This window comes from Pseudopipra pipra, chromosome 7, assembly GCF_036250125.1.
Source record: "Pseudopipra pipra isolate bDixPip1 chromosome 7, bDixPip1.hap1, whole genome shotgun sequence".
Classification (NCBI taxonomy): Eukaryota; Metazoa; Chordata; class Aves; order Passeriformes; family Pipridae; genus Pseudopipra; species Pseudopipra pipra.
Window position 1 is genome coordinate 576571 of NC_087555.1, and position 27067 is coordinate 603637.

General features: G+C 38.3%; 1 protein-coding gene across 1 annotated transcript in view; it reads left to right on the forward strand.

Annotated features, from left to right (window-relative positions):
• Positions 1–27067, forward strand: part of COL5A2 (collagen type V alpha 2 chain) — a 102151-nt gene that overhangs the window by 53004 nt on the left and 22080 nt on the right. Inside the window, exons 4-26 of the mRNA XM_064660144.1 lie at positions 672–704; positions 1328–1360; positions 2029–2082; positions 5601–5711; positions 7464–7541; positions 9532–9576; positions 10039–10092; positions 10644–10697; positions 12731–12784; positions 13570–13623; positions 14364–14417; positions 15601–15645; positions 16848–16901; positions 17766–17810; positions 20548–20601; positions 22377–22475; positions 22953–22997; positions 23090–23188; positions 23609–23662; positions 24670–24777; positions 25204–25257; positions 26002–26100; positions 26789–26842. Of these exons, the coding sequence (XP_064516214.1) occupies positions 672–704; positions 1328–1360; positions 2029–2082; positions 5601–5711; positions 7464–7541; positions 9532–9576; positions 10039–10092; positions 10644–10697; positions 12731–12784; positions 13570–13623; positions 14364–14417; positions 15601–15645; positions 16848–16901; positions 17766–17810; positions 20548–20601; positions 22377–22475; positions 22953–22997; positions 23090–23188; positions 23609–23662; positions 24670–24777; positions 25204–25257; positions 26002–26100; positions 26789–26842 (1434 nt within the window). The remainder of the gene's footprint in view (positions 1–671; positions 705–1327; positions 1361–2028; positions 2083–5600; positions 5712–7463; positions 7542–9531; positions 9577–10038; positions 10093–10643; positions 10698–12730; positions 12785–13569; positions 13624–14363; positions 14418–15600; positions 15646–16847; positions 16902–17765; positions 17811–20547; positions 20602–22376; positions 22476–22952; positions 22998–23089; positions 23189–23608; positions 23663–24669; positions 24778–25203; positions 25258–26001; positions 26101–26788; positions 26843–27067) is intronic.

Sequence of the window (27067 nt, forward strand, 5' to 3'; positions counted from 1 at the left end):
TTTAAAATAAATTTAAACCTATTTATAAGTAGACTGTAACCTCCTTATTGTTGCTTGATAAACAAGGCAGGAAATTTTTTATCTCTTTTCCTTAAAAAAACCAGTTACCACCAATAGGTCTAAAGTCATCGATTTGATGTAACGTGCAATCATTGTCACCTCAAAGAAAAGTCAATTGGCAAAGAGTGAAGTTGTCCTTCACTCTGAAGCTGTGCAATATCATTCTGTCCCTGGGCTACAGATGGGTTTTTATGCCCACAGATTTCATGTTACAAATTTGAATGTAATATCTGGAAGAAATGGAACCTGAATGCTGCTGTGGGCTCTGCATTTTGTATGAATCAAATCATCCAACAACAGAACTCCTGCATATTTTCTAGTGCTTTGTAGCACTTCTAGCACAAAGGTTTCACGATACTTTTTTAGTTTGATTATTCTGTCAGAAAGTATGTTAGCAGCTAGAGAAAGTTTTAATTTACACCCTTCATTTAATCAGCGTCCATAGTCATTAAAATAATATGGATTATTTGTCATAGGTACTTTAGTTGTACCCTTAGAGAAGCTTTAGTTTTTGTCACAGTCACAGGGATGGCATTGACAAACTAACGTGCTGTTAATTGTACTTGCACTTCTGTTCTGCCATCTAATGTTTGTGCATCTTTTTCCTACAGGGACAAAAAGGAGAACCTGGAATAGTGCCACCTGTAAGTCTGTATTTTTTTCTCTCTCTTTATCAGCACACCCTGGAAGTGTATATTTGAGTGCTTTAAAGCAGAATTGCAGTAATGAAGTAAATACAACAAGAATGCACATCCTAGGAATGAAAGGAATGGAATTAAGTACACTGTGTCACACATGCAACATTAGAAATTCCTGTCGATTGCATTTTGGGAAAAGTTCTTACTGAGTCAAAGCTGCTATAATCTTTATTTTTATAGTTAGATTTTTGTGGAGGTACAACGGTAAATTAGTATCTAGAAAGCGGTGAAATAAAATGTCACCGTTTATCTCTTTCTAATGTGAAGACAAACAGATTAAAAAAATCAATAAGTTGAGCCTAAATAATTTTAATTCACTTATTTTTTTATTTATAATAACAGTGATACTTCCAAGATTTTGTTCACATTGTTTATAAAAAGACTGAACTGGAAATTGATAACCAGTGGAATATTTTCCTTTTTCTTTTTTTCCATCCCCCTAAAAAGCATGATACTTTAATTTCCTCTCTTGTTATTTGCTTTTCAGTAACTCATTTTCTGTAGGGTAGTCGTGACAAACACAGCCACTGCATTAGTGTGGTAACTTTAGTTTCTGTTGCCTGCTTTAGGTTTCAGGAATACGAGGCCGCCCAGGACCAGCCGTGAGTACTTTTCCATCCTCTGTTTCTCTGATGGTGGCATTTGCCACTTCCTGCCATTTCTGTTTTGTACTGGGGAGGTGATATGAAGGAGGACTCTTCCATGCCTCCAGTGGGTATTGGCTGCAAAGCCATCAGGTTTGAGGGGGTGAGATTATGGGATGGTTGTCGCAGTCGCGGGTCGGCCCATCCCAAGCAAATGGATGAGTGCTTGTAGGATGTGCAGGTCTGAGGACTTTTGTGCCGGGTGGATGCTGGGAAACGCTTCTCCAGCAGGGATCTAGCAGGAGTAGAGGGAGATACAGAATTCTCTCCAGCTGTGGCTAAGCAGGGAGTGCTACTGGACTAGCAGGAAGGGTGTCTCAAAGCTGTGCAGCTCCACATGGAGAGCCTCCAGCATTCAGAAAACCTCTGCTGAATTAACCTGTGGAGCACAGGAGAGATGAAAATATTTTGTGTGTCTCTGCATCCTGGTTCTACTCCCTTCAGGCAATGTACAATTGAGAAGAAATATTGAACACCTGGTGATTAGAGTTGTTTTCTTTACGATGATGTGGAAAAAAAACCCTCCCAAATTATTTTTCAAATAAGCATGGCATTTCATATTTTCAGAGCATTATTAATCACTAGCTAGTTTAAAAGGTACTTAATATTTCTGATCTTTCTTTTAGGGACCTCCAGGCTCACAAGGTCCACGAGGAGAACGAGGACCAAAGGGAAGACCTGTAAGTTATTAAATACCTCAGAAATAAAGTACTTGAACTAACCTCAAAAGATTAGATGTCTTTAAACTATCTCTATGTCTTCTAGAGCTACCAAAACTGTCCTCCTATTTTCCAGGAATCAGTAAAATGTTTCTATTTCACCATTCCTTGGTTAGATTGAAACGTGAATGCTTTGAGAGAATTGACAGAGGTTTAGCGGTATTTCCACTAAAAGCTGTGTGTTCTCAACAAACATTCCCAGACAAAACTGGAACATCACGTTCCCCTGTTTCTGGACTTGTTGACTATTTGCTGGTGACTCCCGTGCAGCAGAAGCAGCGTGAGTTGTGTGGCCCAGAGCATTTGAGAAAAGACAAAGCTCAGGAAGTCAGCAGGAGTTAATATGTGACTACAGTTGTTGGTATGCTGGTGAATAATGTAAGCAGGATTGCTCAGTGGAAATGAAGACTTCACAAGGGAATTTCAGTGTCTGCATGTGGAGAACCACAGAAAGGCCAAAGAGGAGTGCTGAAAATACCCAAGATGACATGTTCCTTTTGAAAAAGCTAGGTCAAAGAGCAGAAACTGCTAAAAGCAGATTTTAGTGTTGTATCATTGTGATTCCAATGTGGATATTTTCCTATCCCTCAGGAGAGAGCAAGCCAATACTGAGGTTGAGCATAGGCCTAAAACAGACGCCTGAGCTGTTCTTCCAGTGTGTGCCTGTTGTCTGTAGATGGAAATGACATTTCTAAAGCAGTGGGGTGAGCGTGTAGCCTCTTTGAGACGACTGCCAAGCCACTGCTGCTCTTTAGATCACCATAAGACACTTGTCTGAAGAATGAGTGTCAAGATGCTTAAAAGAAATCTGGGAGTAATTGTGAAATCTTGTTGTGTGCAGAGCAACCTGGGCTGTGTTTTCTGAATCAGGCTGTCTGAAGTGCTTTCCTAATGTACAGTACTGTCACTGAGATGCTAAATAATTTCTGATTCCCTGCCAAGCATCCCTCTCATGTCTCGATACAGTGGTGGCTACAAGCACCTAAAATACCAAAAGGTTGTAAACGCTTTTGGGTTCCTCTGACACAGGTTATTATTCTGCTTTCAAGGAATATCAAGGGGTTCAGAAGCAGCCAGCTCCTTTGAAAATGTTAGGTCAAAGTTTCCAGAGAGCTGTGTGTATGTCAGGTCTGAGACCAAAGAGCACTGCTGTTAGATACAGTGACTGCTAGTGAAGAGGGTTTTATTTTTACTTGTGGAAAAGAAATGTTAGTTCACACCTGCAGTTTGTATTATGAAAACCCCTCATGGAGCAGGTAACCCTGTACAGTACAGACTGCCTTTATAAAGTCAGTTTGGGTAAATGCATTGCTGACTGGGGATGTTACAAAAACACTACACGTTTTCAAACTCTTTGTTTCTGTCTTCAGGTTATTATTTATTATTATTTTTTTTTTGTTCTTTAAATGGGCTCCTGCTGACTAGTGAGTAGAAGAAACTCACCCTTGCTGTGGATCCCTGTCTTTTACAAAAGCAGGACCCTTGAATGTAAAATGAATACAGGAGTATGAGTGTATTTTTTACATTAAATGCTTTGCTAGTGTAACAATGTGAGCCATTTAGGGACTAGCACATCTGCATTTGAAAATGCATCTAGGAAGGGTGGGTTTTGGAGCATGATAACATTTTAGGTATTTACAAATGATCTTTTGAAGACAGGAAATAACCTTGGGCATCCTCAGAACCATTCATATGTTCTTCTTTCCATATGGATCTACACTCCATTGTAATTGCAGTAGCAGTTTAAATAGACAGAAGTTTGAGAGTGTTCTACTGCGAGACTCATTTTCCTTTTATTCTATTACAAGTAGTCCCATTAATAGTTTCCTGACCATCAGCAGCAGTGGGCCAGAATGAGGAAATTGTGTGTTTAAACGGTGCCACCTCGTGGCACTTGTGATAATGTTTTTCCTTTTTTTTTTTTTCCTCTCAAACCTCACTGACTTTGAGCTGGTGAAAGAAAATGAAAGAGCTTTTTTATGTACCTATAAATAGATGCATAACATAAAATAAATAAAATTACAATCAAGATTTTATTAAAAACCCACTTACATTGTTTATATACCACTAGTTAGTTGCCACCTGCGAATACAAACATACTTCTCTTAGAGCAGATTGATTTTTGGTGAATAAAAAGTAAGTCCTTTTTAGAAAAGTTATTAAAAAACCCAACATTTTCTTGATTAGATTTTGTTAAAGTGTCTTGTTTGGATATAGAAAATCAGTAATCATACAGAAGGCTGCTAAATTCTTTATAGGCAACTGTTTGTTGCTTTTTTTTCTGTAAAGCTTAACTTTGTTTTCTTTTTATTTTGAGAATAAATGAAATAAGGTAACTAATTCTTTTGCTCCTTTGAACAGTAAGCACTTTTAGGTTTGGCAGTGTGTACTTGTGTTTAAAACAGAGATATTAAATAATAAAATTTTCCACTAGAACCTTCTGCTTCCATCCATCATGCACAAATCTTCTAATTTGTTTTGGAATTCCACCTATTCACAAATCATTCTGCAAACCATACTAGTAGAAACCATACCAGTTCAGACATAAATTCCGCTGAAATGTGTTGCAGACATAGTCCTCATCTCATGGAAATACAAGCAGTCTGTCTGATTATTAGTTGTGTCTCTAAAGATGACTCACTGAGCCAGGCTTCTGAAGTTTTATGTTTAAGGATCTTTAAAACAGAAGAGCTCATTATATAGTATGAAACTTTTCCTTGCTGTAGTCAAGCATTTTGTTTTAATGAAAGAATCAGTAGCGACAAGCACTTTAACATCTTTATTTATGGTTCAAATATATCTTTATTGGCCCTGTTACCATAGGTTTTGTTCCACTAATGCTTTATTAGCTGCTTCTGTATTTAATTTTAGTTCTTACATGAATTAAGAAAAATGCAGTTTAGGAATCAAGAGTGGGTGATCAAAATGAGAACCACAGGATGGGCTCCTAGCCTATTCTGCAAATACCAGCTAAAGATAACTGTGACACCAGATAACTTACTCTGCATTTCTGGCATTGTAACTGTGTTGAGAATTCACCAATGGTATGAGCTGCCTAAACCATTCATGATGTCAGTAGGCTGTAAAAATCCAGCATTACGCTGAAGCCTCCTGATCATGTGTGTATGGATGTGCTCTGAGCTGAGCTGTATGTATTTTAGAAGTAAATTCACTTTATTCCGTATTGTGTGCAAAGCCAAATAGTTTTTCAGGGATAGTATGCTCCAGTATGGATTGATAGGAAGACTGAGTTTCTAAGAGAGCCTGTGGCAGAAATTACTGCAATTTACTTATATTTTGGATTCATAATTAATTTTAGCCAATGCTTCTGATCTGAAGGCAGGAACAGGTTTTGAGGGATGTTGTTTGTTTGAAGATCTTTAGAAGCCCAGGTTTGTCACAAAGAGGCAGTTGTTTGCCAGTTGCTATGATTTCAATGAACACTTTTGCACACTTGGCATTTCTGATTTTCTTTCTAGGGTCCTCGTGGTCCTCAAGGGATTGATGGTGAACCTGGTATCCCTGGCCAGCCTGGTGACCCTGGTCCTCCAGGGCATCCCACTCACCCAGGACCGGATGGAATAAGCAGGGTAAGTTTTACACTTGCTTTACGAGAAAGTGAGTGTGGGATCAAATCCACATGATACAATTACTGACTTCCTTTTGATTCAGTCAACATGGAATGTTGTGCCTACAGTTCCCATCTTCCAGTCATGAGGGACAACAGCAAAAAGTTCTGCCAAAAGTTCTGCTAAGAACTGGAACAAGTTGAATGTGAGAAACCTTGGAAAGGACACACCTTTCAAAGTGGGTTTTGGGATCTAGAAAAACCAACCTGCCCAAATCTAAGACTAACATTAAGGTTCTGTTACTTCCAGCTGATTTAAAGACAAGAGATCTGAGAAATATTGCAGGAAAACTAGTGCATCAAATCAGTAATATGGAAAAGAGAAAAGTAAGATGAATTATAAGTAATAAAATAACTAGTGAGAGAAATGAAAATGTAATTATTTATGCTTCTTGCTGGAAGTATTGAGATCAACACTGAGAAGATTTACATAACAATTTTGTTTGTAAAAAGCAGTGCTAACCAGCCATAGACATTGACAAAGTGTTCTGCAAGACTTCTTTTTCTCCCTCCTTCTATTGAACACTAATTATGACTGATAATTAAATAGATATTTGAAATTCTCAAGTATATTCAGTTACATATTTATTGCTGTTTAGAAGATACCTGTTTTGATTTCTCACTCCGATGGTCCAGCAATGTTACTGAAAAAAAATAGAGTTATATTGACAAAAATCTGAAATATTCATGTTAGGCCAATGGCTTGTAACTTTGGGCAGCTTTTCATGACTTCAACCACATTTCCAAATAGTCTTGAATCCAGGAGATTTAGCCCAAGTAAATATCTTCAGCAGACAGGAATCTCTTAGAATCACAGAAGCAGCATAATGGGTGTTAGGCTGTTGCCCTAGAGCAAACATGGAAGAATAGGTGTGGTCAGAGATCTAATACATTTTTTGTTTGTATTCCTGAGATCTAATACATTTTTTGTTTGTATTCCTGTTTCTGAAGTTAGGTAATCTCCAGCCTTGTGGAAAATACGTTTGGAGACCAATTTGATGAGGAACAAATAGTAAATCTTAGAAAACTTGAATCTGCATTTGAGCTGTTCCTTGTTCTCAGCTACTGTAAGCTCTGGCCTGCCATGAGTGAGGATCTGACTCCAAGAGAAGCAAAACAAAACTTGATTTCAACTGTGTGCTTGCACAAGAAGGAGGGCACTGCAGGGTCTCCCTGCTCGAACTCATTGGTCTCTGTGAAGTGGCAGGAACAGCAATGGCTTTCAGCTTTGCTGGATGAGGGCAGCATGCTTAAAAAATCTGATTTGCAACCATAAATTCTGCCACATTTCCTTTTACCTTAAGATATTTCTGAACTTTGGAGCACAGTAAGTGAAAACAAAAGGAAGGTTTAGAAGACATGAAGGAATAATGCAGCTGAAGTTAAGGTGTGGTTTAGATTTGCAGGTCATTTAAAAAGTTACTTAATTTCATGGGAGGCTTTTCCCTTTTTAGGTAACTCTCTCATTTATTTAAGGTTAAAATGGAAAGAGTCAGAATAGTAAGCAGACAATATGATTTATTCATCTGGTCTTCGAAGCTTTAAACATCTCAAATTTACAGGAGAGACAAATTCTTTTTTAATGATTAAACTAAGAATTTACTTGTTAGCACTGCAAAGCCAAGGTGAAAAATGGAAATGTGCTTAGATGGATTTTTGCCTTTTGAACCATGACGATGACTTACAGCTTAAATCACCCATCTTATTTTTTCAGCCATTTGCAGCTCAGATGGCAGGACTGGATGAGAAATCTGGGCTTGGCAGCCAGATGGGACTGATGCCTGGCGCAGTGGTAAGACCAGATTACCCCTGTATGGTAGGACAGGGTGGAAGTGGGGTGCACATGCAAAAACTCAGAGGGGTTCCTGTGCCTCTAGAGCTTGGATATACAGTACATTCTAGTGCTGTGTTGCTCAGTACCTAGAAAAAAAACAAGTGAAAAAACATTCTTCTGCTAAATGAAAGTCTTTTTTCCCCCCCACCTCTAGCCATCCTGCTGTTTTCCTTCACTCCTTCTGAAATGTAGCAGCTACTAACAGTAAGGTACAGGAGAAAAAAACAGCTCCTGAGTTTGTGTTTCTTATATCTTGAGCCATGCAGATTAACTGAAAATTGTCAGGTGTAACACAAAGCAGAATAAACAAATATGTGACTTTGAAGACTTCTTTTCACGTTGTGACAACAAATAAGTTATTTTTGGTAGTAACTGAAAAAAAAAATTCCAAAACCAGCTCTTAACTGAAATCTGTGCTTTATTATTTCAAGACAGAAATAATTTCTGTTTCTCCATGGATCCAGTTTTATCACTGGCATCCCTCACTTTTCAGATATGTCTTTTACTTTTTGTGCACTGGGGACTTAGTGGTAACACTAAACGTTTTTGCCATCAGTGAAAGCTGTTTCACCACCCCAAGCTTTCTCTGCTAGAACCCCTGGGGTTGTTTTTGAATATTATCTCTCTCCATGTTTGATGTCCTGAAAATACTGTTACCCTCTTTGCTAAAATCTTAACATTTATTCTTAAGGAAACCATCCTTTAGTGATTGTGCTGTCCATTAGTTTGCCTACCTGAATCTTATCCATCCAAGTCCCCACTAGTAACCTTCAAAATTGGTTTCAATACCATATGAAAGGTTCTAAAGATAATCTGATGTTTTGCCTTAGGATTAACTTTTCTTTTCTGTGAATGTCTCTCTCCAGTGAACTTGCTTTGTGCACATACAATGATTTGTTCCACAAGTCTGTCCTACTTTGTTGCCCTTCATTGTTTTGCTTAATCCTTTTACTCAGTTTGTCTCAAGGTATTGCATCTCTTGTACTGTCTCTTCTTATGTCATTCTCAAACATTAATAATTTTGATATTAATACATCTATGTCTCTATAAGGCCTTACACAAAGTCCAATAAAGTAATTTGGCACTCACTTGCTGTCTTTGGATTGATTCGTCTGTTATGTGACATTCTTTTTTCCTTTCCTTGTAAACTAACTGACAGCTGAAACATTGTTCTGTTTCTAATGTTGATTAGATTTTTAAAATAGCTTATTACAAACTCTTTGACATTTGCTTCGTAAAAATTGATAAAAATTAATGAATGTTAAAAGACATAAATCTTCAGCCTCTGTCAAAATGCAGATTGTTGTCTCTTATAGATATTTTTGTGTTCCTAGAAACAAGAGAATTATTTTCAAACAAGATAATGTTTATTTCATGTTACAATTAAGCATGAGATTTTTCTAACAATCCCATAAAACCTTCTAAGGGAAAATCTGAACTTTCTGTAAAAAACCACAGCCATTTGGAAGCTGTTTTGGTGGTTTGTATGATACATTTAAACACGTTCTTCCATTGCTGCTTCTCAGCTCATGGCTGAGAACAACAGGATTAATTTATTTTTGTCATTGATTCCATTATGAGATTCATCTGAGTAATGAGATTCCCTTCAAGGGAAGACTATTCTTATTTTGCTACTATTTTTTTTTTTTCAGTGGAGACAACACAGTTGTTCTGGCTGATTCCAGAGAAACTGTGAGGTTTCAGAAAGCAATCAAGCCCATATTTTCAGCTGTTAATGAAATGACGCTCCTCTGACTTTTCGAGTTTGAAGATTTCATTCTATGTGCGTTTGATAACTAGAGTTTTCTGAGTAAAAGCCTTCCCAAGGGTTTGACCATAGAAATGCCATCTTGGAGGTCACTCTCAGGCCTTTTTTGCTGTCTTTGCTGGGTGAATGTTGCTTGGGAAAGGATGTTTTCCAGTGTGTAACAAGTTATGTGTTCGACAGGGTCCAGTGGGTCCGAGGGGTCCTCAGGGTCTCCAAGGAAAACAAGTAAGTGCTTCACCTCATGGGAGTTGGGATAATTGGCTAGAGATGAAGGAAAAACTCATAGTAATGGGTGTGTGTTCATCTCTGGGGCGATGCCCATCTTCAGTGACACGTGGCTGAATACATCTTCATCTAGAAGTGAATTTAAATGAGCTGCTGTCAAGAGCTCTGCTCCAGATGTACTCTGTACACAGGAATTAGCTCAAAAAGAACGGTTTATTAGACCTTTAACAAGGTTTTAACCCAGTACGTATTTTTTAATGAGGGAACAGTGATGAAAATGGTGACCTGTACAGCTTCAGTGTTTTTAGTATCCAACTTTCACTCATATTGAAATGTGAACTGGTTCTGAATTAGAATCCAGTCTGTCCCACAGGCTGTGATTTTCCTGGTCATGGATTTTAATTGATATCCTTATAATTCCTTTTGGACTTTGTAACTGTATTAATCTTTGGTTAATTTTAGGGTGGTGCTGGCCCCACAGGCCCACCTGGTGAACCTGGGGATCCAGGACCTATGGTAAGACCGATAAATGCAAACATTTCTGCAAGAAAATTGCCAATATGTTATTCATTTTTGTTTCAGAACAGAACTCTTCTTATGTTGTTTCAGCTATTAAGTAACTTTAGTGGAGTTGTATTGTTCAAAGCAAGGACCAACGATATTATAAATGATCATTCTTACTTTTCCAGCAGAGACCTGAGGATGGTTAAACACTGGTAAAACCATACCTGGTGGTGTAACTTGCACAAAGGGTGATGAGAATGTTTATTTTTTGAGGGAACAAAATGATTCAAAAAGGCAAGAGCCAGAGATTTCCAGCAACAGTAACTGATTTTTAAAGTATTTTTTTTTCTCTTAAAGAGTCTATCCTATATTTTCATATAATATAATGCAGGTTTTTTAGGGCAGGACGGTTAGAAAGAGCACCACAAAATTAGGCAAATGTGCTTAGGCATAAAATTTGTCCTTTGTCCATATGTTTTCATAAAAGCAGACTTTGAAATGAAGCAAATAGGTATTTTAGTGATGGCTAAATTGACTTCTCAAGAAATATATTTATGTCTTAGGGACCAGTAGGTTCTCGAGGACCAGAGGGACCTCCAGGCAAACCTGGTGAAGATGTAAGTTTGTTGCTCTTTGTATCTTTTTAATTTTTAATAAAACAAACATTGGCATCTGTGAGACAGTGACTAACCAGCAGATGTGCCTGTTGTAACTGCTGTTATCTGTTTGCTTTTCTTTGTAATCAGACTCCTCATTAAGTGCAGTGTCACAACTGGGAATTTTGGCCATGGTACCTAAGGCCTAAGCACCAGCTCTTTGTTATTTCTTGCCTCAGTCAGTTCTTGACTGTGATGTCTTTCCTGAAATCAAATGTGATAATATATCATGAGGGAGCAATTCTCTTTCGGGATCACATGATGAGTTAGAAGAACTGTGATGGTAGCACGTACGTGTGTCTGGACAATGAGATTTTAGTGCTTAATTTCTTAAAACTTTTGATAGTTTGTTATATTCGTAACAGATTTTATTACTCTTATCCATGTCTGTACGCATATATGTAAAACGGGTGGTTTATACATGTTACATAAATGTATATGTACTGCACAACAGCAGCCTAAGAGCTTGCCAGTAGGTGTGTATTATTTGTTTGCAAAGCACACTAAATCTGTCTGAACTGTAATTTATAGCTTGGAAATTCGTTAAAAATTGCAGATGCTAGATATTTTAGTATAAAAATTACCATAGCTTGTGTACCAGCTACCTTCCCATTTAACTGTATGTTACAACCCCCCCCCAGAAAGGGGAGGGTAACCCAGGTTCTTATTAATAAATCCCTTGGGGTAGATTAGAGCAAAATGACATTGAATAATTGCTGTTTGAAAACTTACATATGTAGAGTTTATTTTAGAACAATTTTGTTTCAAAGGTAAACAGGTATGTTGCCATTTTGGGTGTTATCATCTGTATCTCTCATCTACAGCAATATGGCATAAAGAGAACCTTTAGGGGAAATGCATAAGGGAGAGAAAGGAAAGACAGGATAAGGGTAAGGGAGAGTAAGGGAAAGAAAAGCTGAGAGTGGAAAGATGTCTATAGTCACTGCCCACGGGGTCCAGAGGTGACACTTGGTAGTTGCAGTCGGTGAGTTGAAGTGGTGGCCTTGATCCGTTGGGGATGGGGGAGGGAAGCCCACAAACTCAAAGAAGTTGTGAGTTATTATATCCATGGATGCTGTCCCAGGCCATGCCTTGAGCCTCCAAGGTCTCCTGAGCCTGCGCAGAGTTCCCGTGAGGGGCACGGGGAAAGGGTTTTTCCTGCCTTTCAGGATTGGCAGGGGACTTTGATGGGCCAACAGCCACCACTTCCCACCCTGCAAAAGTCCCCTGGTGATCCTAGAATGCTTAAATCATTAACTGTTTCAGCCTCTGACACTGTACAAGGAGTTTACAGTTAACTCTCAGTGTGGGGAAACCGAATCTCGATGCTGCTCTAGGACCTTCCTCCATTTCCAGAGTACGTCTGGGCATCTTTAGTTGCATTTGTGAGGCACTTTACCTTCTCTCTGTCCAGAAAATATTTTTCTGAAGCCTTTCATATTCCTGCAGGCTGGTGTCCTGGATGTATTTGAACTGATTGATGCATGTAAAGGAACGATTGGTTGTGACTGGAGGACTTTGAATAATCTTCAAAAAGTGCTTGCTTGGTTCTGCCATATTTTCTTTCCCATTGCAGTACACAGAAAATAGTCACCATCCTAGAATGGAATTATACACGTTTTAAAATATTTGAGCAGAAGGAAAGTAACAAGCTGCAATGCAGATAGTTTTAGATTGCTGTTCCAGTGGGAAAATAAAGCAATGTGGTGCTGGGTGAAGATTGCCTCATTAATTCCCAGGAAAATTATGTGGCAGCGCCATCTTGTGATGCTGGGATGCATTGTGGGATGCTCAGTCTTCAGTTCCCCCAATTCTTGGTTAAAAACCTTTCTTAAGTTAATGTGTCTAATACACAACTGCTGGACACGTGTGTGGTTGATTTTAAAGGAAGATGATTGAATGTCTTCATTTATTTGAATGGAAGAATGTTAAGAGAGGTTAATTTTCCCATTTTTTCCTAATTTAATGTGTTGTTTCTTTTTTTTTTCCCTTAGGGTGAACCTGGTAGACCAGGACAAGCCGGTGAGCCTGGATTTCCAGGATCTCCAGTAAGAGCATGATTATTTACACTTTAGAAAAAACAATCGTATTTAGAAAAATAATCACGTGTCATCATATGATATTGATCACTTATCACACGATACTGATGATTCATCAGTGCAAAGCTCTGCCACTCATACTTGTGTTAGCTCACTCTTAGGCTCCAGTCAGTGTTTGCTGAACTGTTGTTATCTGAGAGTGTGAAGGTGTTCATGTAATTTCTGTTATAAATTCCTGTGACCAATATTCTAACACAAGCACATAACTCCCCTACATGAGTCTTCCCTGAGAAACTGGGGAGGAAACTAAGTCCAAGATAACTTCGGTTTAATTGCTAAATGTGTGTTAGTAATGGTTGTTTATCATGGTGAACTTTTCCAAAAGAACATATGCAGTGTGCAGCTCTGAGTTTATATTTATTTTAAACAGCTCTGACTTTTGATCTCTGCTTAATTAATGTTTCTCCATATTAAGACTCAAAAGTTCATTTGCCACTCATTTTATTTCGTTACTTCTGTTGAAATTTGAGGCTTGATCATACCCTGATATAAATGATAAAGCTTTTAATATTAGTAAAAACGTGCATAATGCTGAGACAGTCCAACTTCAAGGCTGTGTCGTGTGCGACCTGCTCAAATTCCCTGCCTCACTATGCTATGTCACCAAGGCGAAGGGGTGTTAGGAGTATTCATATTACCTGCACCCTCATCCCTGTTAGCACCATTATTGGTGGGCTCATATGCAGAAATCAGGATTTTATTTGTTTGTTTGTTTGTTTGTTTTTCCTACTTAGGGGCCTCGAGGCTTTCCTGGTGCTCCTGGTCTCCCAGGTCTCAAGGGTCACCGGGTAAGAGACAGGTTTTCCTACTGCTTATAGATGATATTTCCAGGCAGTTTTACTATAAGGATACTAAAGATTATTTTTTTTTTTTGTATTTATGTGGAATTTGACTACACTACAGGCGAGCCAGCTGTAGCAGAATTACTGACATTTGAGAGGAAGAGGGCCTTGCAGAAAACCAACGCTATTCCCCTTTAAACTGACCTCTGTGTTACATTCTCTAGTGCTTTCTTCACTCTATTTTCAAATGTTCTGGGAATCTGGAAGGAGCTTGCATGAGCCCTGCCAAGCTTCAGGAGGCGCAAACCTGACAGTTCTCTCTCTTTGTTGGCAAGTCTTGCGTTAGGGTGGGGAACTTGAGAGGTGGATATGTTTGCAATATGGAGTGACTACAAATTACCAGGTTTTCTGGCCAGAATTTTACTTTGGGGAGGAATAAGTAGGTTTCCTGTGGCTCAGAGCCTTCTCCTTGTTGTTTTAGGATTTTTTTTAAAAAACCGTTCTTGTTTTAAAAAGGAAACCAAATCCAAGGAAATGTACCTTGTACAACTGGTTTCCATTTAGGAAATGTTTAAAAACTTTATTCCATCTGGTTTTTTTTCTTCCTTATTTTTTCCTTTCTTACTCTTACCACCTCAGATCCATTCTTAACACTTTAGTATCGAGTTACTTTAACAATAATAGTAGGAATGCTCTCTGTATGTACATATATGAATGCAATTTCTCCATATTTTTATAATTTACAGGGACTGAAAGGACTTGACGGTCCAAAAGGTGAAATTGGAGCAGCTGGAGCAAAGGTATTTTCATGGCCCAAAAAACTAAATGGTTAAGCATGTTTTATATGACCATGAAAGAGGGTAGATATTCTGAACACAGCTTTGTGCACGCTCCTGTCGGTGCTATTCATGCAGAGTGGAGCTGTCCATATTTACTGTGTGTTTGATACATATAAACTGCTATACAATGACATGTGTGGGCTTTATGCTGAGAGTCCCAGTTTCAACTGGGGCTCAGTTTTAGGCCTGTAAGGTGTCACTGGGTGAATTGACTGCGGTCCATCTGTAACACTGAACACAACAAAGTCTCTTAATGAGGAGCCCATGCATATGTTGCAACTTTCCAGTTGGGCAGTTCGTGTTTCTTGTTGGCTTTGTGAACAAGTTGAGAGGGAAAACACAGTTTTCTAACACTTTTTTAATACAATAAAATAGAGCAATGCATAATTAAAACCTGACTCTTCTCTTTTGAATTACTGTACTACAGACTAACTTAAACAGGCATTGGAGTGGAGAGAGAGGATATATTTCATCCAACTGACTATTTTTCACCTAACAAGTTTATTCTATTACAATTTTTGACCCCCACTGGCGCTGCAGCAACCTTACAACTTCAGCTTAAAGCAGTGATAACACAGGATAGCCACCTGGAGTCAGTCCTTTCAAGATAGGTTAAAAGTTGTATTAAAAGAACATAGAACACTTTTTTCAAGCTTTTCCACATTCATTAGTGATGATGCTGAAACATTTTTTGGCCTGGCATAGGTAATAATTGAATGTGGGACAGAACTATTCCTTTAGATTAAAAACATAGTAAATGAAGTGAACCTTCCAAAATCTGAATTTAAATGTGTAATTAGTAGTTAAGGAGAGTTTGTGTAAGAAAAAATTTCTTTCCTGACATTGCCCACAACTTTCAGTGGAGGCAGCAACAGCAGAAGACTTGGCAGGAGCAGGTAGGTGGGGTGGGCAGGTAGCTGGAACACATAGGAGTTAAATCTGCTTCATTATTTCACTGAGAACATGTAAACATGGCACTTCCCATCAGCGTGGGAAACAGTGCTCTTGCCCTGTGTGATGCACACAGGTGACTGTGCAAACCTGCCTCTGAGCTCCAACAGAAGCACATAGGACAGGGATGAGATGTAACTCCACTTTGCTTTCACCCATTTCTCTAATTGCGTAATTTCATTTCCATTTCTAGGGAGAGTCTGGACCAACTGGTGCCATGGGAGCAACGGGTCCTCTGGTGAGTGTCATGTGCACTGGGTACTGCAGAAGTGATTGTAAATACTGTTGCCAGTAGGAATTTCTTGGTTTTGATATCTGTATTTGAGGTCATGGGGCTGAACTTTCTCTTAATTAAGGCTTCATTTTCTATTACACTCACAGTAAGTTTGGTCCACTGTAAACTGTTATTCTTCTCTGTTCAAAGATGTGGGGTGATAATGATAAATCAGAAGGCTCAGCAGAAACATGAATGTAGGTGTGGTGGTTGTTTGCCTACTCATGTAAGTGTAGGGTGACTAGTTTTTTATTTTTATATATTGATGTTTCATACGGAGCGATTTCAATATGAGAAAAACTGGGTTAGGTTGCTCTGAGGTAGAAGTGGAGTAATTTAGTCAGAAATGAACTAGCTAGAAAAACCATGGACGGAGGATTTTGGATATTACAGCAAGGATAAGCAACAAGGCATGAAAGTGAAATGGAGAAACTTTTTCTCAGAGTAGTTTTCATTCAGATGCGGTTTTAGAAAACTGAATAGGTGTGAGATGCCAAAGATTGACTCTCAGCAGTTCTTCTGGAAGTACAGCACCTTTCTGATATTAGATAATGGCATCTCTCTGGGAGCACTATGTTGTATTATGTAGGATGCAATATCCCTGAAGTGGGATCCAATTTGTGAATGAGAAGTAGTGAAAGAAATTGCTTTATTGTTACTGGTGAGTATATACAGAATTTATTCAAATGTGTTTAGAACTGGAAATACTGTCAGAACAGAAGAAGAAAAATTACTGTTTATTAAATTTCCACTGGTCAAGCTTGTGAGGCTGTAAGGACTAATGTGAGATCCTACTTCTTTCCTGCTATAGCACAAGACAAGCTATACCTGCAGGGGTAAAAAAAAGACTAATTTGATTCTTTTAACTGTTGTTTCCATCATCCATCCTTATCACTCTTATAGTCTCAGTGAAACTAATCATGTTCATGTTAAAAGTAAATAAAGAAGATTGAGCAGAAAACCACTGGAGAGTGATGCAGTGCAAAGGAAAAGTCAAGTATGTTTAGAAAAATCTCCAAAAAACAAAGGAGAAAAAAATCCAAAAGAGGTGGTGGCAAGTGTTCTCTCCATTATGGGGGGGAAACTCAAGTGAACTGTGCTCTGCCCTTCTTATTATTCTGCCATGGTGGCCTCCTAAATAATGCACTTCTTGTTCTCTCTTCAAGGGACCTAGAGGAATGCCAGGGGAGAGAGGTCGAATTGGACCACAGGGTGCCCCTGTAAGTAGGATCTTCCTTCTCCATCCTAGTAATTCCTCCCTTGTTTTACTTAAATCCCTGACCCTGAAAGTGTTTATTCATGTGACTTGCCAGTCACTTGTATGGTGAGTTCTGCTGTAGCCTAAGAGTGTTAGGGCTGAGTGGGTTTGTGAGGTGAGAACTTTACCATAAATTTTAAAAGTTAGAAACAGTTTTTAAAAGGAGAATGGTAGCTGTATGGTAACTTCTCATACCAGAGCTGCCCATGAGGCCAAGTACCTTCACAACACTTTTTTCTATGATACAGAAAAAATTTTGTTTCTGTGGAATTTCTCATGAGAGGCTATTTTCACCAAAAATTACTGAACTGGAAATAATATGTATTGATTTTTGTCTGCATAAAAGTTTAAAACAAAAGTTTAGATGCAGCCTTTCAATTAAGATTTCAAATTTAGATGAAGTCATACAATTTAATTCCAGATAATAAAGCTGTCTTCTTAAAAAATATTTTGATTTTCATCTAAAAGGATTAGCCTTGACATGAGATCATACTTGAGTAGGAGTTTCATCTTGTTGCTTTTACATCCAATGTCAAGTATTTTTTTTCTGGCATTTCTCCCTATGACTTTTATATGCTCCATGTATGTTATATGCCCCATACAATGACACTCTCAAAATATTGTCCTTTCTGAAAATAGAGAAATCCATTAATTAGAAGGGGAACGTAACTTCTTCCAGAGGTTTTTGACAGTGTTTGGAGGAATGTGCTATCCAGCACTTTTATCAATTTACTATGTGTGGCTTTTATCACAAATGCCAACAATAATAATTTTTAAAAAAGTAGAGTTCTTATAAATATTCTCTGTTTTGTATTTTCATAACTAGGGTGGGCGTGGCCAGCATGGTATGCCTGGGAAGCCAGGGCCAATGGTAAGTTTTTTTTCTCAATCACCTGTTTCTTCTCTCTATTTCCACTTGCCTTTTGACACTACAAAATAAAAAACCATGTTGGCAGTTGCTGGTATCACTAAAGTGCACCTGGAATTAATTACCTGTGAGTGATTCCTAATTCTATTTATTTTTGTTTTGGTGCTGTCTTTGAGAAATTATACTCAGTAGTTTACTTCCTCTAAAGGCTTTTGTTTGCAGAGGAGTAGACTATAACATCCTCTGGGAAAGGTGATGCTTTGCTGCTCTTATGGAGTCCATACTGTCAGGAGGAAACCATCTTAAACATCTGCACTGTGCTGTAAATCAGTTTATAATTGCATATTATCTTCCTTTGAGTACAAAGTTGTCAAAAGAGAGCGCAGCCATTCTCAGCAAGGAGAAATGCCACTCACTGAAGCAGAACTTGCTCCCTGCAGTTGATCTCTTACCAAAGCTGTGTAAGAGCCTTTTAATTAGGGACAGTCACTTCTGGAACTGAAGAACCAGAAGCCTCAATGTCTGCCAAAATGAGCAGGCCTGGTTTGCGTGGCTGTTGAAGTCCTCAGGTGACGGCAGCAGGGCTGCAGACGATGTGGCTGTTTGAACTACGAAGTCATTGTATCAGAGGTTGCTGGTTTCCATCATACAGTCTGGTCTCACAATGCATTTGCAAAATGCATATGAGGAAAATTCACATAAATCAGTGATTATTCACACACTTATTATTAATTTTCTGTTGCTTTTGCACATGAGAGCTTGTGATGATTTTGTACTGCTTGTGCAAGGCCAGCTTCCACTTAAAAAATATTGTATACATTTATGTTTACTTTTTTTTAGGGTGTGGTTGACAGTTTCTGCCTGTTGATGGAGTCAGCCTGAACCTTTAGCTCTTTGTGATGTTTTGCAAACAAAACAACAAACCAAACACAATGTCTAACAACCAGACACCCCAAAATCATTGCATCAAAAAAAAAACCCCAAACCCCTAAAATGCACCTGACCACAGTAAAAATTTCATTCTTTATTTGCTAATGATTAAAACCTGAGAAAAATTCAGTTACCTATGTCATTGGAATGAGCAGACTATTTTACTAAAAGCTTCATTAAGAAATAATTAGCTTTAATAGAAGCTCAAAAAATGAGCGTAAGTTCCTAAAAGCTGCAAAACTCAGTTATTTAGTTTATCACAAAAGATGTTAAAGTTGTTAGAAGAAACTTTCAAACAATGAAAAAGATTTTTGCAGTATCTAAAACAAATGATAAAGTTTAAAAAAGCTGAGTCCCAAGCTAGGGAATTTTACATGAAGCTTGAAATTTTTCTTTGGCATAAAATATGAGCTCAGCTTCACTGGACATGATAACTGGTTGGCTAATATTTTTGGAAAATCCCATGAAGTGTCACAAGGGAGATACTGGTCCTTGCTGCATGTGTTTCTCGTTGGAGGAAGCGTTAATGAAATGTGTTGTTATTTGGGTCAGTGCAGTGGTACACTGTAATTCTGGAATTCTTCCTGCAACAGGAGAGAGATTTGGCAGATATTTATTTGTGATCCAATAAACTGGGACATAGGTTTACAAAAATCTACTTAGTGAGTTGTTATATCAGTTCTGTAGAAATCCAGTGCAAGGTCACGGCAGAAATGCTTGTAATAATGCTAAGTGGGACAGACTGTTCTGATTAAGTTTGTCAGGAGAGCTTTATTACATAGAATATTTTTCACAGTATGAATCATATTTTACAAAAAGGCAGAAAGTCAGGAAAAGATAGAGGAATCATGTGGGAAGAGTGTTGTAGTGAGTGTTTATAACCACCGTGTGCCGCCACTCTGAGACTTTATAGTACAGTAGAAAGTTCATCTGTTGAAAGTCCTGTTCAGCACAGGAGGCATTATGGAAATGGAACCAACCTACAAATTTAAGGCCCTTAATTGGCAGTCTTCCTGTATAGCAGAACGAGTTTTGCATCATACCATGCAGGTATTTTCAAGTGTATACACTTGAAGTTTGTTTTCTAGTGAGTTTAGTCAGTCTGCCGTGTAATGCCTGCCCAAACTTCATGTCCTCACAATCACAGGAGGTGTGACTCTCTTACTCTGCAGTGCAACAAACCAAGAATTCGCCTCTGTAGCCAGAAATAGTGTAGCAACATCAGTACTGTGGCTGGAGCTGTCAGACCTTCTGAGAGCATTGACTGTCTCAAGATATTCTGTTATTTGAGGAGAGCTATACTGGTTTGGGGAGCTGAAGGTGTACCTCTGCAAACACTTGTGCTTCATGGTGTGGCAGAACTCAGCCTTTTCTCCACTTCCTTTTCCAGAAACACCTGCCTATCTTTGAACAAAGATTCAAGCAGTAAATTGTCTCTGCTCTACATCTTTGTCTCTCTTGAGAATTTAGTAAAAAATCTGTGTTTTACAGCTTGCAAATGAACTTGTCTGTGAATCTGGGAATCTTAATTCCCATAATTGCTAACTGTGTGTGTTGCAATTTGGGCATTAATAGCTGAATCAAGAACTTTTCTTTGCTGAAGTCAGTAAATATATTATTAAAATACTGCACCACAGTTCCATAAAATGCGTGTGTATCACTTAAAAAAAGATATTTATAGTTATTTTTATAAAAGTTTTATGACTAAAACCCACGTGTAATCCTAGAACCATATTTACCCAGTGATTTAGGAACTAGTCTGTGGGATATAAACTGCCAAATTACAGCTTTGTGTGTCTGTCTTTTATAGGGCCCACTTGGCATAACTGGCTCTCCAGGTTTTCCCGGTATTCCTGGTCTGAAGGTAAAAAATAAATTTAAAGTATCTTTTTAAAATGTCTAATAATACATAATTAAAAATGTATACTAGACTGCACATAGTTCAGATTGACAGGTGTACAAGTCCCCAGGAGTCACTGTGAAACCAGTGTTAGTCAAGACCTTCAGAAAGAAGATGAAAACCCAAAGCCAAAGGAAGCAATTGCAATTCACCACCCTTAGGATACTTTGCTTTCACTTTTGCTTGTGTTAAGGGGTAATTGTAAGATCAATGTCATGCTGTTCCTCAGGAATCTTGTCCCATTCATTCAAAGCATAACAAGATGTGTTACAAGTGAGGTTGCGAGGACTGGTCTCAGTCAGCATGGAAGCAGTACCTTCTAGTGTTGAAACCTCTAGTTTTGGCCAAGAACACTTTTTGAGATGACCTCAAATGCCTGAACCCCAAGAGAGATGTGCTGCAGTTCATCACAATAGAGCAAATTATGTTTGCTGCCTTTCGTGGCTCAGTGTGATTGGGCAGAAATGGAAAACTTGCACTGGCTGCAGCACTGCCTTTGTGGCACTTCCCTCACTTGCTTTTCAAGAAAGTGCTCAATTTTTTTTTCTTAGCATTGAGACAACGTCTTCAAAGAGAGAAAAGACAACACATACGGCTTCCTTATACTTCTTATACTTGCCCTCCACCCAGTTGCTCCTTTTTTTTTCCTTTACGCTCCTAAAACACGATAGGAAAATGTTATACAAGAAGAAACTCTCAATCAGTTAGATAGCCAAGATCAGCAGATGTTTTGTGTTGTTTAGAAGCTGGCAGCACTCATGAAACTGTGTTTTGGAAACAAATCTTAAGAAGAGTGTTAACATAATTGTAGAGTCAAAGAACAGCAGGTTGGAAGGGGAGCTCGAGGATCATCTGGTCCAAGCTTGCTTTGCAAAAGCACAGTCTAGACAAAAGATGGGTGTACAGTTAAATGATAGACCTTTTAGTGCATGTCATAAATGGTTTTGATATGGTAAGCACTATCTTACATAAGTAAATGTTTGGAGAAGCTGTCACATGATGAATCGATTACAGCTTTTGAAAAGGAGAAGCTTGGTTTCAAGTTTGATCATCAGATGATGTCAAATTGGAGTAACTGCTTTGAACTCCTAGAAGCTAAGCAGAATATACAATGAAGAGGTGGACTTCAGTTCTGAAGATGTGATATTAACAGCCATCAGTTCCAAAAAGCTAATTTCCTATATAAAGATAAAATTCAAAGAAGATGCTAGGAAGAATTTCTTTTTTTTGTTTGTTTTTTTTTTTTTTTTGTTTGAGCACCCAGTCTAATCTTACAGGGATTTTATGCTTAATATAGTACTGAAACAGTGAGTTCATCTGCACTGTGCAAAAAATAATCACCCAACCAACCCCAGATGTGTTATTATGTCTAAATCTTAAGCCTTGCTGCTAATGAAGGCAAAAAAAAAAGCCCTTGTAAAATTACAGACACATACTGGGATTTTAGAGAGACATATCTGTCCCTTGATCTGATTTGGGCTCCTGGATAGTGCTACTTGCATAAAGAAAGCTTCCTTGTCTTGTAAACATTGAGGAAAAAAATCCTGTTTATGCTTTTAAAGTTTACATTCACATAGAAGTAATAGAAGCAAAATTAGGTAAGCAAAATTTAAGGGTAATAAACTAATTCAAAACATGAATTATTTCTCTGTTACAAACTCTGTATGTCTCCTTAATTACTTCATAGTGCTGCTTTTTAGGGCAAAATAATGTTGTTATTTTGTTGTGTGAAATCTTAGGGTGAAGCAGGTCCAACAGGTCCTCGTGGTCCTGAAGGTCCTCAAGGACAAAGAGGTGAAACAGGTCCACAGGGCCCAGCTGGATCACAAGGTCTTCCTGTAAGTACATTAAATTGAGTTCCTCAGTGCTCAGCTTGTGCATGTTATCTGTTTATAGGGGTTTTTAGTACCCCACTTGAGCACCACCGAGTTTTGCTCAAATTACTTTCTTTTTTTTTTTTTTTTTTTTACCAGGGGAAAAAAAAGGTCTCATTCATTTGTTTTGTGTTTACTTTACTGATAATAACTTTTTATTATTTAATTACAACAAGAAGGAAAACTGAAAGTTATGCAGCTTGATTCAGTATCAGTCCTAGAAGTACTTTAAACTTAAACATAAGACCTTCAACATTAAAAATCACATTTACTTGCATACTTTATTACCCATTTTAGCGTAAGTAGATCATATGTTGCTGTATTTATTTAATAGTCTTTCTTGTCTGGTCTTCTAAAGTGGATAAAATAACTACCTTCTGCATTTGCTACTGATGCCCTCCTCATTAAAATGGTTCTTAATGATTGGTACATTCTCTTTAGGGTACTGAAGGCACAGATGGCTCCCCAGGTGCGAAGGGCCCTACTGTAAGTAATCATGTTTCCTGCTGAAGAAATTGTGTAAGTTATTTTATTTCCTTATTTGTATTATGTTTCCTTGCTGTTGTTTCTGTTTGCAGGGATCTCCAGGCACTGGAGGGCCCCCTGGTTTATCAGGCCCACCCGGTTCCCCAGGACCACAGGGCAGCACTGGCCCCCCTGGTATCCGAGGCCAGCCGGTAGGGATGGCCTTGTCTCCGTGGGAATCCCAATGTCTGACACGTGTGTCACTCTGGGAAACTAAAAGCAGGGATCAGCAGGGCTTCCTTTAAAGAAATTAATAATGAGTGTGCTGAGACTCGGATTTTGGGGATCTTCTGTGTGTCCAAAATACTGTTGTTGCCTTCTTAAAAGTCTGAGAAAGAAGTGTGTCTATATAAACCCAGACAAAGAGATTTATTTACTTTTTGTCTTTATAACGTCATAATAAACAAGCATGGTAAGGGGAAAGACAAATCAATCTAAGCATCCTATTATATTGCCTACAACTAGTAACTAAGCTAGGAAAGGTTCCTCTGTTTCACAGTATAATACAAACTGATCAGGTGATTTATGCAGACTTTAAACCTTCTCAGTGCTACTCATGTGTTTGTTTTCAGGGAGACCCCGGTGTCCCGGGTTTCAAGGGAGAGGCAGGACCCAAAGGTGAACCTGTAAGTCTCCATGTGCTTCGTAAGATGAAAAGGAATCACAAAGGCTTGTATGAATGTTTCAAGTAGATCCTTAAATTTTTAAAGACATTTCTAACTGCTCATAATCATGAGAGTAACCATTGTGGAAGACAAAGCACAGTGACCCTTGGTGTAGAGTGTGCTAACAATGAATGGTGAAGTGGGTTCTTGGATGTCATAAATTGCCCACCCAACATAGGCCTGACAGGACTCAGGGACAGAAAAACCACTTAGTGCAACTGTTGAGGTTTCTGTAGCACGCAGAATGAGAGCCTGGTAGTTTCTTCATCTCATATGAAATGGATCCATATGATTCTGGACATTTAAGAGCTCACAGGTCTGTGTGCTAATCATAATAAAGTCCATTTTATTTTAAACTTACATTTAATACTTGTGAAGTTTTGCATATATTAGATATAGTTTATTTAGACACAAAATAATATAAATAGTTGCATGTTCACAGTATGAATAGCTGTTTAGCCCACAGTTAATATTTGTGAAAAGTTACTTGAAAATATGGCTAATTCCATGCTGCAAGCATGTGACTTTTGGGAAAAACTGACTCTACAGAGTTTAAGTTGATTTGACTTGTCAAACAATCTTCAGTTTTCCTTTCTCACTAGTTAAATGATCATGTAATAAGTGACAAAAATGCACAGGTGAAGTAATGGTTTCCTTACCACTGTCTTCTCTACTGGAGTCTCACTGAGTTTTGAATTCTTTGCAGCTTTTCCAAATACAAACTATCATGGGTGACTGTAAGAAGCACTGTACAGCCCAACTGCAATTTATTAGCTTATAGACATTGTGAAAGAGAAAAGCAGATGCTGAAAAGCTCCATTTTTTAACTGAATCAAAACCTAATTCTTTTTTTTCTCCTTTATTTGGAAAAATGTTTATGGTGTTTAGAAGACAGTCTGTTTCAATATGCTTGAGAAGTGGTAAGCTTAACAATGATTTTTAAAAAAAAACCATTTTACTTTCACTAGGGCCCACAAGGTCCCCAAGGTCCCATTGGCCCCATTGGCGAAGAAGGGAAAAGAGGTCCTCGAGGAGATCCAGGGTCAGTAGGTCCACCAGGCCCTGTTGGAGAAAGGGTAAGCAATCCAAAGGAATAATGGCTTGAGAGATGCACTGCTAAGCTGAAAAACCTCTTCACCTAACTATGGATGTTCTTACAGCTTTGTTGTGGGTATAGTCAAACTTTATTTTCCTAACAGAAGTTAATACTGTGCATTATTTTCTTTTTACACTGGATATTTTCATGTGGGGATTCACTACACAGGGATCTGCAGACCTTTTGCTTAACCCTGTGCAAGTGGTCATCTTGCTTCCAAGGAGCTGTTCAGTATGCATGAATGAGACATTGATATTTTTACCACTCCAAGTGGTAAAAAAACCCCAAGACTAAGTACTGAAGTTAGAAAATCGTAAGGAACCCCCAAACCATAAATCTGGTCCTTTATTTGCAATAACTTACGTAGAAGTTAAGATAATCACCTCATATCTATTGCTTTTCCTAGGGTGCTCCTGGTAACCGTGGTTTTCCAGGCTCTGATGGCTTGCCTGGACCGAAGGTAAATGGAATTAAACTGTCCATCTTTTATTGGGTCATTTGTTAAATTTTCATACATGCGGATACATAAAAAGAAACTCTTCCATTAAAAATATCTGCTTCTGGGCAAATAGGCAGATCCCCAACATCACTGGAAAAACAATCAAAAATGCCTCAGAAATGCCAAAAGGGGTCTGAGTGTTTTGAGAATAAAATTTTTTGGGAAAAGTCACTTTCAGTTCTTGTGATGTTCAGCTTTGCTTGCTTGTCCCTGACTTAAGGCTCCCTCGTGCTGAAGTGTGCATAGATAAGAGACTTTGACCTGTTCTACTACTATATTTCTTAATGTATTGCTCTGTAGGAAGTAGCTATTTGAAAAATTGCCTTTTCTTTGTATATGGTGTAATTTTCCTCACACAAATGGGCTTATCTGTCTTTGGTCTTCCTAACCACTCTAACACTTCTAGGGAAGGGATTCACGTGGGTATTTGTCTGGTGCTTCCGTAAATTCCCAATTTCTTGGTAAAAATAAAGGAATTCTAAAATTCTTATATAAATTTGCTTCAAGGGTGAGAGACAACTTTTAGGTAAAAAATTGGGAAAAAAGTAATAATAATATTAATATTAATAATAATAATAATGGTCTTGATAATTGGGAACTCTGTTTGCAAAAATAGGTCCTTCGTGGAAGACACTGTTTTTACTTAACCTTCTCTTACTGTTGCTGCTCAGGCTGTTAACAAGTAGCCCATTGGTATCTTTCTAGGGTGCCCAAGGGGAGCGTGGTCCAGCAGGATCTTCTGGTCCTAAAGGAGGTCAGGGAGATCCCGGACGTCCTGGTGAACCCGGCCTTCCTGGTGCAAGGGTGAGGAACTAACAGCAGCACGCTATAAACCATGGTACTCTGCATTTTCCAAAGGCAACAATGAATGTTATGGAATTAAGAAGCTCTCATACAAGGGCAGACTCATTTCTGTGAGGCTAAAGGCCAAAATACCTGTCTTTTTTCCCTGCTGATTTCGGGAAGCATAGCTTTTGTCTTTGAGAAAGGGGAAATAGCCCTGATTGAGAACAGCTAAACAGAAGGAAGTGTGCTTTTAAAGCACATAATTGCCACAGAGAACATGAATTAAAGGCCAACCTTCCTTAAATTGGTGGTTGATAACTTACACAGTTGGGTGATGCATGTCATCTAGGGATTTGTTCACAGGAAAATTATATGAGAACAATTTGGAATACCAGAAAATGACATAAAGGGATAAAAAAAGAGATAAAAGTTGTGATAGAGATCGCTGGATTATGTTGGCAGAAATAAAAATGAGCCTGTGAGAAGCTCAAGAGGTGTAACAGCAAGAAAAGGAGGAATAGGAAAAGGGAAGAGTAGAGACAGCGAGGGATGAAGCTGTAAAGTGAAGATAAGGATGGAAGACCTTTAACACAGGGAATTTTGTACTATGGTATTAACTGTGCATGTCTTTTGGATTTATTTACATTTATTTAATGTTCTGGAGTTATATGCCTAACCCTAACACTAATAGTATTCCCAATTTTAGGGTTTGACAGGAAATCCAGGTGTTCAAGGCCCTGAAGGAAAACTTGGCCCCTTGGTAAGTGTTACAGAAATTAGTTCTTTCAGTTAATGCTACAGTAATTCAGAGGTCCCACGTCATTGAATTTACTTCTATTAACATGAGTTTTCTTGATTTCTTAAGGCTCATCTTCTCTTTTAATTGTTTGCTTTAGATTCCTGACTTCAAAATTAGTTTTGTCTGTATAGCAGTGTCTGTTGTTCAGCAGCTGCTGCAACATTTTTAAGCCATTTATTCCTAAAA